This window comes from Malaclemys terrapin, chromosome 2 (genome assembly GCF_027887155.1).
Source record: "Malaclemys terrapin pileata isolate rMalTer1 chromosome 2, rMalTer1.hap1, whole genome shotgun sequence".
In the NCBI taxonomy this organism is placed as follows: domain Eukaryota; kingdom Metazoa; phylum Chordata; order Testudines; family Emydidae; genus Malaclemys; species Malaclemys terrapin.
Window position 1 is genome coordinate 163471104 of NC_071506.1, and position 18210 is coordinate 163489313.

Consider the following 18210-nt stretch of genomic DNA (forward strand, 5'->3'; position numbering starts at 1 on the left):
AGTATCAGAGGGGTAGCCGTGTTAGTCTGGATCTGTAAAAGCAGCAAAGAGTCCTGTGGCACCTTATAGACTAACAGACGTATTGGAGCATGAGCTTTCATGGGTGAATACCCACTTCTTCGCATGCAACCGTGCAAGCTTTTATACAACTTCAAGTATATTAATAATGAATACTGTAATAAACTGCATTTCTGACTCTGTGTAAGAAGAGTAGGGGTGCAATTTTAAAAATTCCTAGCCATATGATAGAAATTAGCCTCTGGGCATGCTATGCAATATTTTCTAGTTGTATAGCTCCAAAGTACTTTTTGAAGACTGGTAATCAAAACTCCCTCTTCTTTGAAATGTCTATGTTTAATTAGGGAAATTAGTGGTGTTTTCCTCTTCCATTAGAAATCTGTGAACTATATAGATTTTATTATTTTATTTTTTAAATATAATAAAACAAATACCTGTGGATGGGTATAAAAATTAAAATCCTGCTTAGACTATTTATTAGTCAATCTATTAGTCAGGGAAGGTTTTTCATCAAATCACGTGGTAAGAATTCTACTGACTCTATTTGGTATTACTCTTCATGAATTATTTGCATCTACATCTATTTATATTACGTGGATTGACTTAATTTAGCTTTCTGTTTTTTTAAAATATAGCACATTATGGCATTTGGTCCTGCATTGGATTCAACTTGTGAAAAATTCTGTATATTCTTGTAATTATTTGCAGTTTTTAATTTGTATAAATTTAATACCTGTATTATCTAATTGAGTTCTTTCTACAACTATTTACACCACTTTTTCTTTAGATTTGATGGCAAAAATTGATGGCAGTATACATTTTTATTATTCACCAGTCTTTTTCTGAGGGGTGCCGTGTTAGTCTGGATCTGTAAAAGCAGCAAAGAGTCCTGTGGCACCTTATAGACTAACAGATGTATTGGAGCATGAGCTTTCGTGGGTGAATACCCACTTTGTCGGATGCATGTAGTGGCACTATATGCATCTGACGAAGTGGGTATTCACCCACGAAAGCTCATGCTCCAATACGTCTGTTAGTCTGTAAGGTGCCACAGGACCCTTTGCTGAGTCTTTTTCTGTCAATCATTTTTATATTTAAATTTGAAACAATACACATGACATCAATAAAATTACTTTGTTTGTACTGACAGAGCTTATTGTATTGTGTATCTTCCCCATCAACTATTTTTCATATGAGTATCAACAAGAATGTGTAGCACAGACAGTGGTTTCAGACAGTTTTATTTATTCGTGAATACTTACACAAACAAAGGGAAACATTGTCATTTCTAAACATTTACAAAAGTATTTTGTATTGAGAAGATAATGATCTTGCAAATATTTTCGTATAAACAAAAAATAACCTCAGTGTTATCTGGCAGGTACTTACGCTGCAATACCAAAATGTACTTGTAGCCATGATTCATTTTCTTAATTTTCATAACTATTAGTTTCAAGGATTTCATATTATAAAAAAAAATACTTACTAAGTTAAAAGCCATATTTGCATACACTGAAAAATGCTGCACTTTGATGTGTACCACTAATTCTTATTAATGGCTAGAGTAGCTTATGGTATTGCATCAAAGAGACGATGGATTTCTTTCTGCTATTTCAGACCAGATATTTTCTAGATTCTTTTAGGTACATATTCATAATGAATATTACATCAACACAATCTTTCATCACAGTTTAGTAAACATAATTTCTTTAGCTGTTTAATTATTTTTGGAAATTAAGTCTGTCCAATGTATTGAGTGGTATTGTTTCTCGTTTACAAATACATTCAGATTCATTCTGAAAAAGTGTTACATCACTTCATATTTTTGCAAAAAATATTTTTTATAAACTATGATAGCCAGATTATTATTACAAGGAATCTAAGATGCGTGTTCCAGTTATAATATTGAATGAACTTTGGTACACCTAACTACTCTACCACATACTCTAATGTTCTAAACCAGAGAACTGAAAAGAAAGCATAAAACAAAAAATGTGCAAGTTTAGACACACTGCAGCAAAACTACTGAAGAAATCTTTCAAAATGGGGCCTGGAACATACAGCATTTACTTCTAAGATTGCTGTAAGTGTGGTTAAAAATTTTTTTTTATAGAGACTATAAACAGTAGATAGTGTTGTACAAAGAAAACAAAATGTAAAATGAGTTGACAAATAGAATATTTCTTTAATACATTTTATAAGTCATTTTTATCTATGACTGAATATATACTTCATCAATGAAATTTGTAGAAAAAATGACTTAGCTGAACTACTTACTGAAAATATATTGGCAGATCTATCATTTAAAACATGAAATTATGTTCCCCACACAGAACAACATTTTATTTTACACATTGCACTTTGTCTTTAGTGTAATTATGCCAGATCCCTTAAACTACTATAGTCCCTAGGTACTATTGCAATATTTGTGGCCAGATATTTTCACTATCAACAAACACTGGGCAGTTACAAATAGTTTTAAGATGTAATTTATAAACTTAATTTTATGCCCAGTCATAATGCACAGAGGTGTATTATTAACACAAAGTTGAAAAATACTATATAAAACAAATATCTACAAATTTAATAGTTTACCCCCAATTCAGTTGACAAAGAAATTCTTCATTTATGTATTTTATAAAAAACCTCGGTTTTCAGAAAATCAGATTTCCTTTCAAGAAATAAAAATAATAAAAAGAAATAGGGTGACTGTTCCTGCATTTAATTTAAAGCAGAAGACTACACTTAACTCGTCAAAGTGAGCCTCCTTATTTCCCACACTTCCGTTTTATCATTTGAATTTGAATATTGCATGCCGTGTGTTGAAAATTCATCACCCATCACAAGGCAGAATCACAGATATAGGATATATAAATGCCCTACAGTCCCTATTCTCTTCCCCATCACTTGCTATGTCCAACATCTAAACAGGAGATGGTTAAAATTCTTGAGTCCTGATTGCAGTTCTCAGTCTGCTCCAAAATGCAATAGCCCCCAAGGAGCCATTCACTACTCTGGGATCACTGGAATGCAGTGTGCTACAAGCATGAAAGGAACTGTGTGTGAAAGGGTATGTAGAATACCTTCACTTCCACTTGGAGATTATCCATACACAGCAGCGGTGCAAAGGGAGTCATAGATATTTTTTATAACTTAGTAAAGTCAGCAAAGTTAAGTTTAGATAAACATACACAAAGGGTAATTTAAAAGAATTATAGTAGTCTGTAATGGCTGAATTGTGAATTTTTATTTAACCAATTTTGAAATCAGGTAATTCCTTCAAATTCCTTTTATGTCAAATAATTAAATATGTCAAATGTTTGTACATATTTCTGAATCAATATGAACCAGGAGACCTAAGATGAAACTGTGATCACAACAGTCACAGATGCACTACAGCAGCATTTGTCAAAAGGACAAAATAATAAGACCAGGGTTTCTTGTCTGAAATATTTCATATTTTTTTTATAAACTTGGGAGGTATTAACATCATTTAAATATTCTTTTGTAGGAGCAAAATAATACAATTAATGTTACTAAAAATGCAGATGTCTGTTTTTCTCTGATTATGCACATTTAAAACATTAGTTATTTCATCTGCCATAAAAATTACCTTTCCCTTCTTGGGTCTGACACCAAGATTGCTTTAAAAAATACCCTCCTGATCCTCAGCATTTATTTAATACTACAATATATAAATTTCTTCTATAAAGATAAATCTATGTAGGAAATAATTTCAGATAGATTCCTTTGAAAGAAAGCAGAACACATAATCAGAAGATTCAGCTGGTACATCATTTCAAGTACACAGGTAATTTCTTTTCAACTGTTCAAATTACTGCAGTTAATCTTTTCATATTCTGTAACAGCATTAGGAGTAAATGGTGATCACTTCACGTCCACCACCTCGCACTAAGAGAACTCTGTTCAGACCTTCTGTCAAAACTTCCAAAAACTCCATGTCTGGGGGACAATCAAGTTAAGGTTTTAAGATTATAGACAAGAAATAAAACAACCTTTAAACATAATCCTAAAAAAACCCCTTAGTAAATTGTACTCCTGCATCCAAAGTGCAAGTGTAGCAGCCGCATCCAATAACTTGTCTGAAGCACCTAACACATTCATCTTTCATGAAGTGCACCCACAACAATTTTAGATCCCAGCATGCAAAGAGCCTGCCATCTCAGATCAAGAAGGAGTAATAAATGTTGGGATCTATGTAGGCACTCCAGAAGTACTAATAAATAGATAAAATTGGCATTAAACACTATTATTTTTATCTAAGCATTTTAGATAAACTGAACCCAAAATACCAGTGTTACCATTAAACAAAGACAACATTTTCCACACACCACTTTTGGTCTCATGAAAACATATTCTACAAATGCTAGTCTTAAAGGCATAGTTCTCACTAGTTAAAATACAAACAAAAAAGCCACAGTACAGACAAAGAAAAGCACACAGCCCCTATATACATATAAGCAAATATACACATGCTCATTCATATCAATTACAACTTTAATTTTTGCAATTGTTGATCTATATGATATTGTTACTTTGTTGTAATATAGTATACTTCACCATTAAAACAATACAGCATAGGATACAGTTTTCATCCCCTTTTTTGTTTTTAGGAGGTCCAGGCATATTCAATAAAACTAGCTGAGCACGTTGTGACTTATTTAATATTACTCCATTGAGCTTCACAGCAGTGTGCATTCTTCTCACATTTGACTGATTCCTAGTACATAAACAAACTTTTTTAAAGTAAAGATATTATTGTAACCAATAACTATTTTAATCTGTATACCATAAATAAATTTATGAATGATGATAATTACCTGAAAATGTAATACTTGTGATAGAAGGAGATGCTTAAGAGGGTTAAACTTAGATCTCAGTACAGCTTAACTTCTATAATTATAGTTACTCATTTATTAAAAATAAAGTCCAATTTTGATGGTTTATGAAAGAGGAGCTATAATTTTTAACTTAAAATTGGTAATACTTTCCTTCAAAATAAGATAAAATCTAAACACAAGTACTGCTTTCAGGATAATTTCCTTATAAGTGAAATTTAAGCCAAGGGGTGGATATAGATTGATAGAGAGGCCTAGAAATATAATTGAGGGAAGAATGCAAAACAGGGATTTATAATGGAAATTCAGACACAATCTTTGCTATAGCATTTCTAAATGCACTGTAGCAAGACTATGCAGACACAGTGGGATTTCCTTTAAGTTCCTTTGAAAATCCCAGCATAAGTTAAACTAGTCATACTATAAAATCTTTGAACAAAATTCAGTTCATAATGGGAAACTATATGAGAAAGTAGCCAAGTGGTTAGTTGTTGGCAATAACACCCAAAGGCACCGCCAGTCATTCTTTTAATTCATCATCTCACAATGTTTTTTTATGACATTTTTTCTCCTTGTTGTTCGTCTCTGTCTCTAGAAATAAATTATACAGACAGGCTTCCGAGTTCACTGGTGTGAAAAGATATAGAAATGGGCATAATAGATACAATGACCAGATATCAGAATTTATCAGGGTGTCTTGGGTATTGTAGAGTTGTCTCATTTTTCTGAGTGGTCCTATTGAAATCAGTTTTGTCCTGGCTTCAGTAAAAATTATTAGATATTTTGAGTGACTCCCACTGTGCTGCTCAGTGACTCCCTCTAAGCTCTTTGATTTCCCACATAAACAGATATCACTTCTGCTCCCACCAGCCACAAAAGAAGTGCTTACATTTTGCTTACAAATGACAGGGATAACTGTCATCTAAATGGCCACAGCTGAAGCTTTGAAATTCTATGCAGACCTCTTTCATGGTATGTGGGATCTTTTGGAAGGAAACTCCCTTCTCAAGCAGTGATGATGTCTTTCAATGGGGGAGGGATAACTTAATGAGGGAGAGGGATAGCTCAGTGGTTTGAGCATTGGCCTGCTAAACCCAGAGTTGTGAGTTCAATCCTTGAGAGGCCCACTTAGGGATCTGGGGCAAAATCGGTCCTTGGCCCTCCTAGTGCAGACAGGGGGCTGGACTCAACTCAATGACCTCTCAGGGTCCTTTCCAGCTCTATGAGCTAGGTATATCTCCATATATTTATTTATGGGTTACTGCTGTGCTGACCTATGCTAGTTCCCATATGTTTTTATTTAACATTGTAGTTTTAATAGCAGAGTTGCATCTGGGTGATGAGGCCCTGGCATGCTCATTTGACTCAATGCCCTGGCAGAGTGAGGGTTGTCTGGCAAGAAAAAGAAAGCCATAGCTCACTCTCTGAGACTCCAGAAAAACTACCTTATAAATACAGCATATCTCGGACTAGGCTTAGGGGTGAGAGAGGGGGAGTAAAAGAAGGAAAAGGGACTGCCCACTAAGAGGGGTCCTATAGGGATCTAGAGAGTTATAGGCTCAACATTCCTGTGATTCCTCAGCTGAGGACAGCAAGAGGAACTAGAAGTTGAAATGAGATCACTACTGCAAAAAAAATTAAATTAAATTAAAGTGTAAAATAAAATGATCAAAGGAAACATGTTCAGTTGCCACAGGCAGAATTTCAGGTGGTCTGAAGTGAGGGCAGGGCTATCCCCAGCAACTCTGGACTGTTACCAAATTCTAGACATGAGACACAGTCCCACTAATTAAGAAAGAAGGGGAAAGCTGGTAACAGAAATAAAATAAGGCAAGAAATTGTTCATTCCTCACTTTGTCCTCTATTTCCTTCGGTTTGTTTTCCTTTCTTCATGTTCCAGTGTTCCTTCAAATAGTCAAAAATCACTGTCTCCTCCCCCCCCCCAAAAAACCCCAAGTTTGGCTTAAACATGAATAAAAACATAAAAATAAAGTTGAGTTATTTGCCTTCTGGTTTTTGAGCAGTAGGGTTAATATTTTAAAGCTTTTCTTTACATTAAAGTTGAAATTCTCATTTAATCACAATATTTCAGGCCCTGGTGCTTTAAGGAAGATATCAAATATCAGAAGAATTGGCAACATTGATTATTGGCCAGTGAACCCTACCTCTTGGGGGCAGCAGACAGTGGGAGAGCCCACAATAGCATGATTCCTTCAAAAGCTGTGGGTGGAAGTGTTGAGGCAGAGGGCCTATGCATTTATCCAAAATGCATAGGTTTAGAGAGCCAAACCCCAAGCCAATTCCAAGTGACCCTCCCCTCACATGCCTTCAAATTACAGCAAAATTCTGAGAACTGAATTTCTCATCCAACACATACGGTTTCCTATAAAAGGGATATCTAATATGAAGAAATTATTAATTGGAGAAGTTGTTGGATAGGAACTCAGTGAAGATGACAGATGACTGGCACTTTCTGGAACAAGAAAATACAGTAGAACCTCAGAGTTAAGAACACTAGAATTATGAACTGACCAGTCAACCACACACCTCATTTGGAACTGGAAGTATGTAATCAGGTAGCACTGCGCGCGCGCGCACACACACACACACACACACACACACACAGCAAATACAGTACAATACTGTGTTAAACAAACTACTAAAAAATAAAGGGAAAGCAACCTTTTTCTTCTTATAGTAAAGTTTCAAAGCTGTATTAAGTTAATCTTCAGTTGTAAACTTTTGAAAGAACAACCATAACATTTTGTTCAGAGTTACGAACAGTTCAGAGTTATGAACAACCTCCATTCTCGAAGTGTTCATAAGTCTGAGGTTCTACTGTAGGTTGGACTCAACTTTTGGGAATCCCTTTAGTTTAAAGCATAATGATGTGAGAAGACTGTACAAGTAAATGATGGATTTAGTTAGGAATGGATTAAGGCATGAATGAGGATTAGAACAGAAACAGTCTCAAAGTAAGGAGAAATTATGGCAATATATTGCCAGTGGTGATAGGCAGATTAATAAAAAAGGGAGATGTATAATTCCAAGGTTTGTGGCTTTGGAAATAAAGTTAAAATCCAAATAACTCACATGATTTTATGCCTGTAACTATCAGGCATATTTACAAGGGCTGTCAATTAATTGCAGTTAACTCAAGCGATTAATGCAAAACAAATTAACTAAATTAAAAAATAGTCGCAATTAATCACAGTTTTAATCTCATGATTAAACAATAATAGAATACCAATTTAAATTAATTATAAATATTGTGGATGTTTTTCTACATTTTCAAATATATTGATTTCAATTACAATACAGAATACAGTGTACAGTGCTCACTTTATATTATTATTTTTTGTTACAAATGTTTGCACTGTAAAAAAGATAAACAAAAGTAATAGTATTTTTCAGTTCACCTCATCCAATCACTACAGTGCAATCTCTATCATGAAAGCACAACTTACAAATGTAGAATTTATTTTATATAAATTCACTCAAAAGGAAAACAATGTGAAAATTCAGAGCCTACAAGTCCACTCATTCCTACCTGTAGTTCAGCCGATCGCTAAGACAAACAAGTTTGTTTACATTTACGGGAGATAATGCCTGCTTATTTACCAAGAAGCAGGCAGCAATATCTATTAACTATTTACCCTGTTCCTTCCCTACCTGTTTGCCATGCTCATTGATTGTATAATGTTTAAATTTAGATTGCAGGATCTTGGGGGCAAAGATTACTTTTTCTATGAAGAGCCTAACACATTTTTGGCTGCTATCAAACTAATAATAACAAGATTAATTTGAATACAGATTTTTTTTAACCTGAAGGATTACAATTCTGTGGAAGTAATTACGGTAGCTAGAAAATGACAAAGAGAGAAATCAAAGATCATAGAGATGGAGCAACAAAAGACAGAATTCTGTGTACGGTGGAAGCTGTCCTTTAGCACTTCTGTCAAAACAGAGAAAACCCAAGAATGGAGAGAAGAGGAAAAGTAGAGTACTTCTAGTGGCTCCATCAGGGTGGATAAACTCCCTCTGGACATGATCTGGTTTTATGAATCCGTTGGTAAATTTATTTGCTCCCTATAGCCCAAATGAAGGGTGTGTGTGTGGGGGTGGGGGGATTACATTGCAGGAGGAAATCTACAGTTTACCAATTGGGAAATGGAGGCTTTTTGAATAATACAATTTTTTAACAAGTTTCAGTCTCATTTTTTTCAGCCCACAGTGCCAAACAGTACCATAATCAGAATTAAAATTTTTATACATACATTCAATGTTTTAAGAAGATAATTAGAAAAAATGAAGGTCACTTATTTTGCAACCAAATACTGTCAGATTTTAATGAAAGATTTTGCAATTGACTATATTGACCATCATTTTTGAGAAACTTATATGTATACTATGAATTACTCTGAAATGAAAAACTGGTGAGGTTTAGGAACTAAAACAGAAAAAGGTGACAGGAAATACTATGCTAATTATATTCACATGCCAAATCACAATATGTGCACAATATGCATACTATAAATCATGGGAAGCAACTGCTTTAAAGGAAACATGCAATAATAATACACAAGAACCAGGGAACACAGCCTAAATTAAAACAGATTTGACTTACAGATTTCCCCACTCTCTACATGGAAGAGAAACAAACATGTATAAATACATTGCTTTATGCTATTTGGTACATTTTTAAATATAGCAACTTCAGCTGATAAAAACTGTACAACTTTAGTGGTTTGAATTAACCTTTCCCTCATTGACTAGTAGTATAATTTTAGAGTTCTAATATCTAAATAAAAAATGTCGATCTATGTTTTTGCATGATTCAAAAGGTCTACTACCAGAAAAGAATTTAAAAAACAACTATTTTAAGTAAAATATAAGTCAATCTCTAGCATAGCTTCTGAACAGAACAGTATTTTAAAGGTTTCAGAGTAGCAGCCGTGTTAGTCTGTATCCGCAAAAAGAAGAACAGGAGTACTTGTGGCACCTTTTGTTAGTCTCTAAGGTGCCACAAGTACTCCTGTTCTTCTTTTTGAGTATTTTAAAGCAAAACTCCATCATAACCAAACTGATATTCTGCATTTGTAATAGGTAAAAATCCCCCCCCCCCCACAAAAAAAAGGCTCCAAAGTGACTGAGGTTTCATTTTCAAGAGCATCGAAGCTTATCTGACTTTCAGTTTTACCCATTATTACTAAAGGTCAGCTCTTACACACTTAGGCAGGGGCTCCGGCAGCAGAAGTAGAAATAAGGACTTACCGGTATGGGGCTGGATTGGGGCCGGCTCTGGCCCCTGGAAGGGGTGGGGCCTTGGGCAGAAGGGGCGGGGATGGAGATCAGAGCCAGCCCCGGCCTGCCCTGTACTGGTAAGTGCCCTCCCCCTCCCCCGCCTGGGTAGTAGTGGCAGCTGGGGGCTCTAGCAGCAGTTTAAATGGCCCAGCGCTCGGCCGCTGCTACCACCCCGGGCCCTTTAAATAGCCGCCGGAGCCTGCCGGAACGGTGGTGGGGCTCTGGAGGCTATTTAAAGGATGAGGGCCATAGAGGCAGCGGGAGCCCCGGGCCCTTTAAATAGCTGCTGGAGACCTGCCACTGCTCCAGGGCTCTGGGGCTATTTTAAGGGCCCAGGACTCCCCTGCTTCTACTGCCCAGGCCCTTAAAATAGCCCCCAGAGCCCTGGGTTAGTGGCAGCGGGGCTCTGGCGGCAATTTAAAGGGCCTGGGGCTCCAGCTGCTGCTGGGAGCCCCAGGCCCTTTAAATTACCACCTGGGGAAGCTGGGCTGCCCCAGTACGGTGCACCGGTTCTTGCCAATACGCCGTACCGGGGCATACCGGCTTACTTTCACCTCTGCACTTAGGGTACATCTACACAGCAACCCATCTTCCCTCCCCCGTGGCAGCGAGTCTCAGAGCCCAGGTCAACTAACTTGAGCTCGCAATATGGGGCTAAAAATAACAGTGTAGATGTTCCTGCTTGAGTGGGAGACCGGGCTCTGAAACCTGGTCTGGAGGAGGGTCTACTACTATACATACAATATGATGGGGGCTAATTTAGCTACAATGAATCAGGAAAAAGATCTTGGAGTCATTGTAGATAGTGTGCCGAGGCAGTCAAAAAAGCAAACAGGATGGTAGAAATCATTAAAAAGGGGATAGAGAATAAGAAGGAGAATATATTATTGCCCTTATATAAATCGATGGTATGCCCACATCTTGAATACTGCATACAGATGTGGTCTCCTCATCTCAAAAAAGATATACTGGCATTAGAAAAGGTTCAGAGAAGAGCAACTAAAACACTTAGGGGTTTGGAACGGGTCCCATATGAGGAGAGATTAAAGAGGCTAGGACTTTTCAGCTTGGAAAAGAGGAGACGAAGGGTAGATCTACACTTATCCGGTAGTTCGGCGGCAAGCAAATCGAACTTCTGGGTTTGACTTATCGCGTCTTGTCTGGATGAGATAAGTCAAACCCGGAAGTGCTCGCCGTCGACTGCGGTACTCCAGCTCAGCGAAGTCGACGGGGGAGCCTGCCTGCCGCGTCTGGACCGAGGTAAGTTCGAACTAAGGTACTTCGAACTTCAACTATGTTATTCACGGAGCTGAAGTTGCGTACCTTAGTTCAAATTGGGGGGTTAGTGTAGACCTGCCCAAAGAGGGGATATGATAGAGGTATATAAAATCATGAGTGATATGGAGAAAGCAGATAAGGAAAAGTTATTTACTTATTCCCATAATACAAGAACTAGGGGTCACCAAATGAAATTAATAGGCAGCGGGTTTAAAACAAATAAAAGGAAGTTCTTCTTCACACAGCGCATAGTCAACTTGTGGAACTCCTTACCTGAGGAGGTTGTGAAGGCTAGGACTATAACAGCGTTTAAAAGAGAACTGGATACATTCATGGAGGTTAAGTCCATGAATGGCTATTAGCCAGGATGGGTAAGGAATGGTGTCCCTAGACTCTGTTTGTCAGTGGGTGGAGAAGGATGGCAGGAGAGAGATCACTTGATCATTACCTGTTAGGTTCACTCCTTCTGGGGCACCTGGCATTGGCCACTGTCGGTAGACAGGATACTGGGCTAGCTGGACCTTTGGTCTGACCCAGGACAGCCGTTCTTATGTTCTTATGTCTCAGAGCCTGAGCAAGAATGTTTATACTGCTATTTTTAACCCCATAGTGCATGCCCGAATCAGATGACCTGGGCTCCGATACTTCCTGCTGTAGGAGTTTTCTGCAGTGTAGACATATCCTTAAGTCCTGTCTTGCAGCTTACATATGTGGGGAAAACCCCAGTACCTGGGTAGAATCTCATTGACTTCTGAGGTACAGGGGTCCATCAACCTATTGTAACTCACAAGATTGGGGACTAAGCCTGTTTAATTAGAGTAGATGGTTGAATCAATTTCATAGGACAATACTTAGCATCTTCTTTATAGTTATTTTCAATAAGAACATTATACGTGTAATATGACAAATGTAAAATGTGAAAAAGCTTCTCCTAAAGCACTGTTACAAGTAATGCAAATGTATCAGTCACCCAAATTAGCACTCAAACATTAGCCTCTTCTACGCTTCACTTAGGGCCTGATATTGTAAACACTTATGCATGTAAATTCTGCCATTGACTTCAGTGCCACTACTCCTGTGTAAAAAATTACTGACATGCATACGTTTTTACAAGATGAGGCCTCAAATAATACCAGAAAAAGGATAAAACCAGAAACTTATTAAAATCACATTTGTACTTACGGCTTCATGTTGAAGATATCTTTAAAACCTGTTATATTTGTTTCTCTATTTTTGTGCTTTTCAGCTATAAACTTTTCTTTAGTCCAGGTCATTTGCACTTTTTCAGGTGTAGCAGCAGCAGCATCACACTTAACAACTACTGCTGAATGGGATGCAGTGTTTCGGTCATGGATTAACTGAGCCTGAAAAAAAAATAAAAAAAAGAGAACAGGTCAAAATATAGTAGTTTTAGAGAGACAAGGAAATTTAAACCACTGATTCTGCACCACCTAAATCAATGGGAATTGACAGACTTTAATTGGAGCTGGATCAGCCCCAAGAGGTTTACAAACTATGATACCTTATGCTGCAAACACATGCTTAACTTTAACATTGAAGCCAACAGAACTACTCAGATGCATGAAGTTACTCATTTGTGTTTACTGGGGTCTAATTTAGAGGCTTATTTTTATAATTAAAACTAAAGACAATTTGCTTTAATGAAAATTTGAGTCCAAATTACTGTGCAACTTTAATTCCTATTTGAAGATTTTCCTGGGAATTTCCTTATGTTTAAAAAGATGTTTTTCCTTGCTGTCACTAGGGTACCCATTAAGAGTGAAAAAAAGACCAAAAATATATCTGCAAATACTTTGCACTAAGCAGCACTAGCAGAGATATCAGAAACAATTAACATTGAATTGGTATCTGAAATTTAAAAAAATCAATATCACTGTTTAGGACAGAAATAATGTCTAACTGTCTTTCATTGTTATGGAACAGAAGACATTTACAATTGATTATATTAAAAAATGCAAAGGGAGGGAAAATTCTGTGTTATAGATTTTATTTCATTGCTTAAATGGAAATTAACACAAATATGCCCACAGTATGTAAAGTATGTGGAATATAAAGAAACACCAATGTAATGCCACAAACTAGGATACCTATCTTTGGACATAAACATTTGAAGTGCCATATTTTCCTCATAAATCAAACTAATAAAGAAATTGATGAGTGACATTTATAGTGTAAAGATTCTGATGTTTCACCAGAAGTATACAAATACTGTTGATCTCTATTTTTAAGAAGATAAATATATCTTTAGGGGGTTTTTTGCACTCCAACAGTAAAATTGACTTCAGTGGGGCCAGAATTTCATGGTAGGTTTCTGACTAAATGGACTTAGAGATGCTTCAGCACTGGCTATATGCTGCTTGATACATGATAGACTTCTAAATGCAATCTTTATTTTAAATATTTTGAAGGAGTAAAATATGCTTCTCAAACTCCTCAAATTCTAGAAATTTCTTAAATGAGGAGAAGGGAGTAGTTGAAGATATCTTTGCTAATTTTCTTGAGACTTTTAGAAATTCCAGACATTACTTCTCAGGAAATTCTAGAAATGAGAAAAGATGTAATATAGTGACAGTTTGTAATACCAGGTATATACACAAAAGATAGTGCCATGATAATAAAAATAAATCATAGTAGGTAATACTAAAATCTAAATTTCTTGAGGATTGTTTCCAGACAAGAGAAAGGAGAAGACTGTTTTTTAATTAAAAAAAAAAAAAAGTTAATTAATGGAGATATCCCATCTCCTAGAACTGGAAGGGACCTTGAAAGGTCATCAAGTCCAGCCCCCTGCCTTCACCAGCAGGACCAAGTACTGATTTTGCCCCAGCTCCCTAAGTGGCCCCCTCAAGGATTGAACTCACAACCCTGGGTTTAGCAGGCCAATGCTCAAACCACTGAGCTACCCCCAAGGCATGTTGAGTATATGAACACCTGACTTTGTGGTATCAACTTAAAGCACAAAGAGCTTATCAACCACTTGGGACCTGGAAATCAGTAGACAATTGTGACCTCACCTTTCTACCATAATGACCAACCTATTTTCTCTCTCAACCCACCCATTCCTTCCAAATTCTTAGTACTTATTATACTCAACCTCAGACCTTTATTTGTTTTATAACTTTTCACACACAAGTGATTATTCATGTACAATGGTCTCCTTTGCAGCACAGAAGGGGGTTGGGTTCATAAGAAAGCCTGGGCATTCATTCAAGGCTCAGTAGTTGCCTGCATGTGGCTGTGGATCTTGGCTAAGTTCTGTATCTTGGTTAGGCCTCAAAATAATCAAAGCCTTCTAAGGTCAAAGTGTATCAGTTAAACCTGGGATAGGTAGGATGCTGTGGAGTTGAGTACTGAAAAAAGGAAGGCCAGCAACACTTAAAGGAGGGTTGTTCTTATTCCCTTCACTAGGGTTACCATTCGTCCGGATTCCCCCGGACATGTCCAGCATTTTTTCAGTTAAAAATAGCGTCCGGGGGGAATTTGTCAATGTCCGGACTTCCCCCGCCCCCCGTGCAGAGCGTGCGGGGCTTACAGGGCAGCGGGCCGGATGGTGCCACTCGCATGGGGCTCCGGCAGCCAGAGCCCTTCCTTCACTTCCCCCCTCCTCTCCCCTGCAACTTGAGACCACTCCCCTCCTCTCCCTCCCTCCCCCCTGCATTCACAGATCGCCGGCCGGTGTATCAGCACTCGGCCTCCGGCAGTCTGGAGCTCCGACCCTGCTCCCCTCCCCCGCTGCCAAGCGCGCCGCTCTGCAGCACAGTAAGGGGGCCGGGGGTCAGAGAAGCGGCAGGGAGGTTCTGGGGGGGGGGGGTAGTCAAGCGACAGGGAGCAGGGGGAGGGTTGGATGGGTCAGGAGTTCAGGGGGGGGCTGTCTGGGGGTTGGGGGTGTAAGGTTTTGGGCAGTCAGAATACAGGTGGGGGGGGTCTCAGGAGGGGACAAGGCACAGGGAGGCTTAGGTAGGGGGTGGGGTTCTGGGGGGCAGTTAGGAGCAGGGGTGCCAGGAGGGGGCAGTCAGGGGACAAGGAGCGAGGGGGTGTCTGGGAGTTCTGGGGGGGGGCTGTCAGGGGGCAGGGAGCAGAGGGGTTTAGATGGGTCAGGAGTTTTGGGGGGGGCTGTTAGGGGTGGGGAGTGGTTGGATGGGGTGTGGGAGTCCCAGGGGTCTGTCTGGGGGTGGGGGTGTGGATAAGGGTTGGGGCAGTTAGGGGACAGGTAGGGAGTAGAGTCCTAGGGGGCCAGTTAGGATGCGGGAAGGTCTCAGGAGGGGGCAGTCAGGGGACAAGGAGCAGGGAGGCTTAGGTAGGGGGTGGAGTCCTGGGGGGCAGTTAGGGGCAGGGGTTCCAGGAGGGGGCAGTCAGGGGACAAGGCGTGGGGTGGAGGGTTGGGGGTTCTGAGGGGGCAGGAAGTGGGAGGGAGTGGAAGGGGCAGGGCTAGGGCAGGACAGGGGCGGGGCTCCTCCCGTCCTCTTTTTTGATTGTTGAAATATGGTAACCCTACCTTCACAGAGCTGTGGGGATGGTTTGCTTGTAAAGTTATCCCACTTAAAGCTATAGGTTTAATGAAGTTGCAGGGACCTGGTCAAAATATTCTAAAGTCTGTCTCTGTTTTCACAGGCCCTTTGCAATTTGCAAAGTAGGCCATCTATTACAGGTAGTGCCCATTTATGGGGTTAGTGGCTGGAAGACAGGCCATACTGCCATGATAAGGTTTGTTAATTAAGTATTTACATAACATCAGAGAACCCACTAAACTCACTATGCAGTAACATTTTTGAGTCTCTACATTTGCAATTTCCAAGTTAGAGAAGCCCAAAAAATCATGAAACTCAGAAAGTGAACTTTTTGGTGCAGCATTTTTTAATTTATTAGAACTTAAACTAATTAACCTCGTAAGGCCTCAGAAAATTCAAACTTGACTCAGACCACATGCTTAAAATTTGAGGCTGTGTTTTTCATATAAAACAAAGAGCTTGAATTCCCACACAACATGGGAAACGAAATGCAATCTTAACTACTGTGGCACAACAGCACAGCCATAAAACTGCTCCAGAAAAATACAAATATAACACTGGGGGAAGCTGGTCAATCAAAGAGGTACTTTACAGTCACTAATTTCAAAAGGATAAGAAGCTTTGCAGCCCACTGGAGAAATCTATCAGGCAGGCAGAACTGTGCTTTCAATAAATCCTTGGACTTCATATATATAGCTATCATTAAGAATAAAGATGGTTGCACTAGATTTTGTATGGACTTTAGAAAATGAAATGAAATTACTTTAAAGAATTCTTATCAATTACCACAATAGATGATGTCCTGGCTGCTGTAGCATATCAGTCTGTTTTTCCATACTGGATCTTAAAAGTGGGTATTGGCAGATAGAAGTGGATCCAAAAGAAAGGGGGAAGACTGCAGGAAAAGGGATGTGGCAATTTAAAGATATAACTTTAGGTTTATATAATGCCCTGGCCATCTTTGAAATGCTTATGGAGAGGGTACTGCTCAGCACCACCACAATGTTCCATGGCCCAGGGCTCAGAGGAGCCTCCTTTCCTGCCTTTCCTAGGCCCTGCCATCACTGCTAAGCCCAAGGCAACAAGGTTCATCTCTCTTCCTCTCCCCTTTCCCGGTTCCATCTGCTGCCACTTTGAGCCCTACCTCTACCGCTCCAGGGAACAGGAACTAAAGGGAGAAGATGGTGGAAAAAGGAGAAGAGAGACATGGAAGGATTGGGGAGGGATAAAGAGGAGAGGAGAGAATCCTCCAAACCAGGTGGTGGGAATGATGTCCAAAATGGGGCAGTAGGTAGGAAAATAGGAGAAATTTACAACAAGGTAGTGGGTATGATTAGTCAAGGCAGGGGAATGCAAAGAGGAAGGGAGGTTTCAAAAATCATTTAATTTTTAAGTACATCTGTAGTTGTCTTTAAATATGATATTTAATTTCATTAGCTAAAGAGGCACATACTGCATTCAGACAATTATGCAAAAAACGTGGCTTCTTGAAAATGAATGTTTTGCTTCCTGCACATGTACTCTCACAGCAATGGTAATTCAGCCCCCAACAAAGAACAAGTTTAACATTCTAGGTATTGTTTGGCTTTATTACTCATATCATGATCCAGCAAGCTGTTCTATTGGGTTGGTTTCTGCACAGGCACCAGCATCCACCTTGCATGGTTATTAGCCCCAAATTCCAAAGTGCCATCTTCCTCAATTGCTAATGTGCCATCAAGTTTGTGTAGGTTTTATTGTACTGTTTCTCATATGGTAAAACAAATAATATTTTGTAACTTTTCTTGTATTTTTAAAAAATCACAACACAGCTATTCTTTAAAAATATATTGATTAAAAGTAAAACTCCTCTTCTCCTCCAACCAAACCTATTTGTTTAAAAAAAAAAATGTTCACACTATTGTACTCTTCAATTTTCAGGGAAGAGTCAAAAAGATATTCTTGTTGTACATAGGCCTAATTAAAAAAAACTTTTTGGAAAGAAATTCCTTTTTATCAAGTTTTTTGTTGTTTTTGTTGAAAATTGAAGCCATTTTGGTTTTCTGAAACCATGCCAAAGGAATTTCCCAACCAGTTCTAAGTGCATGTTACCAGGATATTGCTTGAGCAGGCCAGGATCACCTAACCACCACAGAAATGGGGGAGGGAGGAAGTCAGACAATGTAGCAGTTCTTAAAAAGCACCATCTATACCCATTTACTTTTATTCCCATTTCCCTATCA

At 38.6% G+C, this 18210-nt stretch overlaps 1 protein-coding gene across 4 annotated transcripts in view; it reads right to left on the reverse strand.

Annotated features, from left to right (window-relative positions):
- Positions 1–1242: 1242 nt before the first annotated feature.
- Positions 1243–18210, reverse strand: part of SLC12A7 (solute carrier family 12 member 7) — a 357234-nt gene continuing 340266 nt past the window's right edge. For 3 of the 4 annotated variants that reach the window (XM_054018253.1, XM_054018254.1, XM_054018256.1), the window contains 3 exons: positions 12642–12823; positions 4626–4759; positions 1243–3981 (listed from right to left, as the gene is read on the reverse strand). In XM_054018253.1, the coding sequence (XP_053874228.1) occupies positions 3890–3981; positions 4626–4759; positions 12642–12823 (408 nt within the window). In that variant the 3' untranslated portion in view covers positions 1243–3889. The other variant, XM_054018257.1, reaches the window with a different exon arrangement.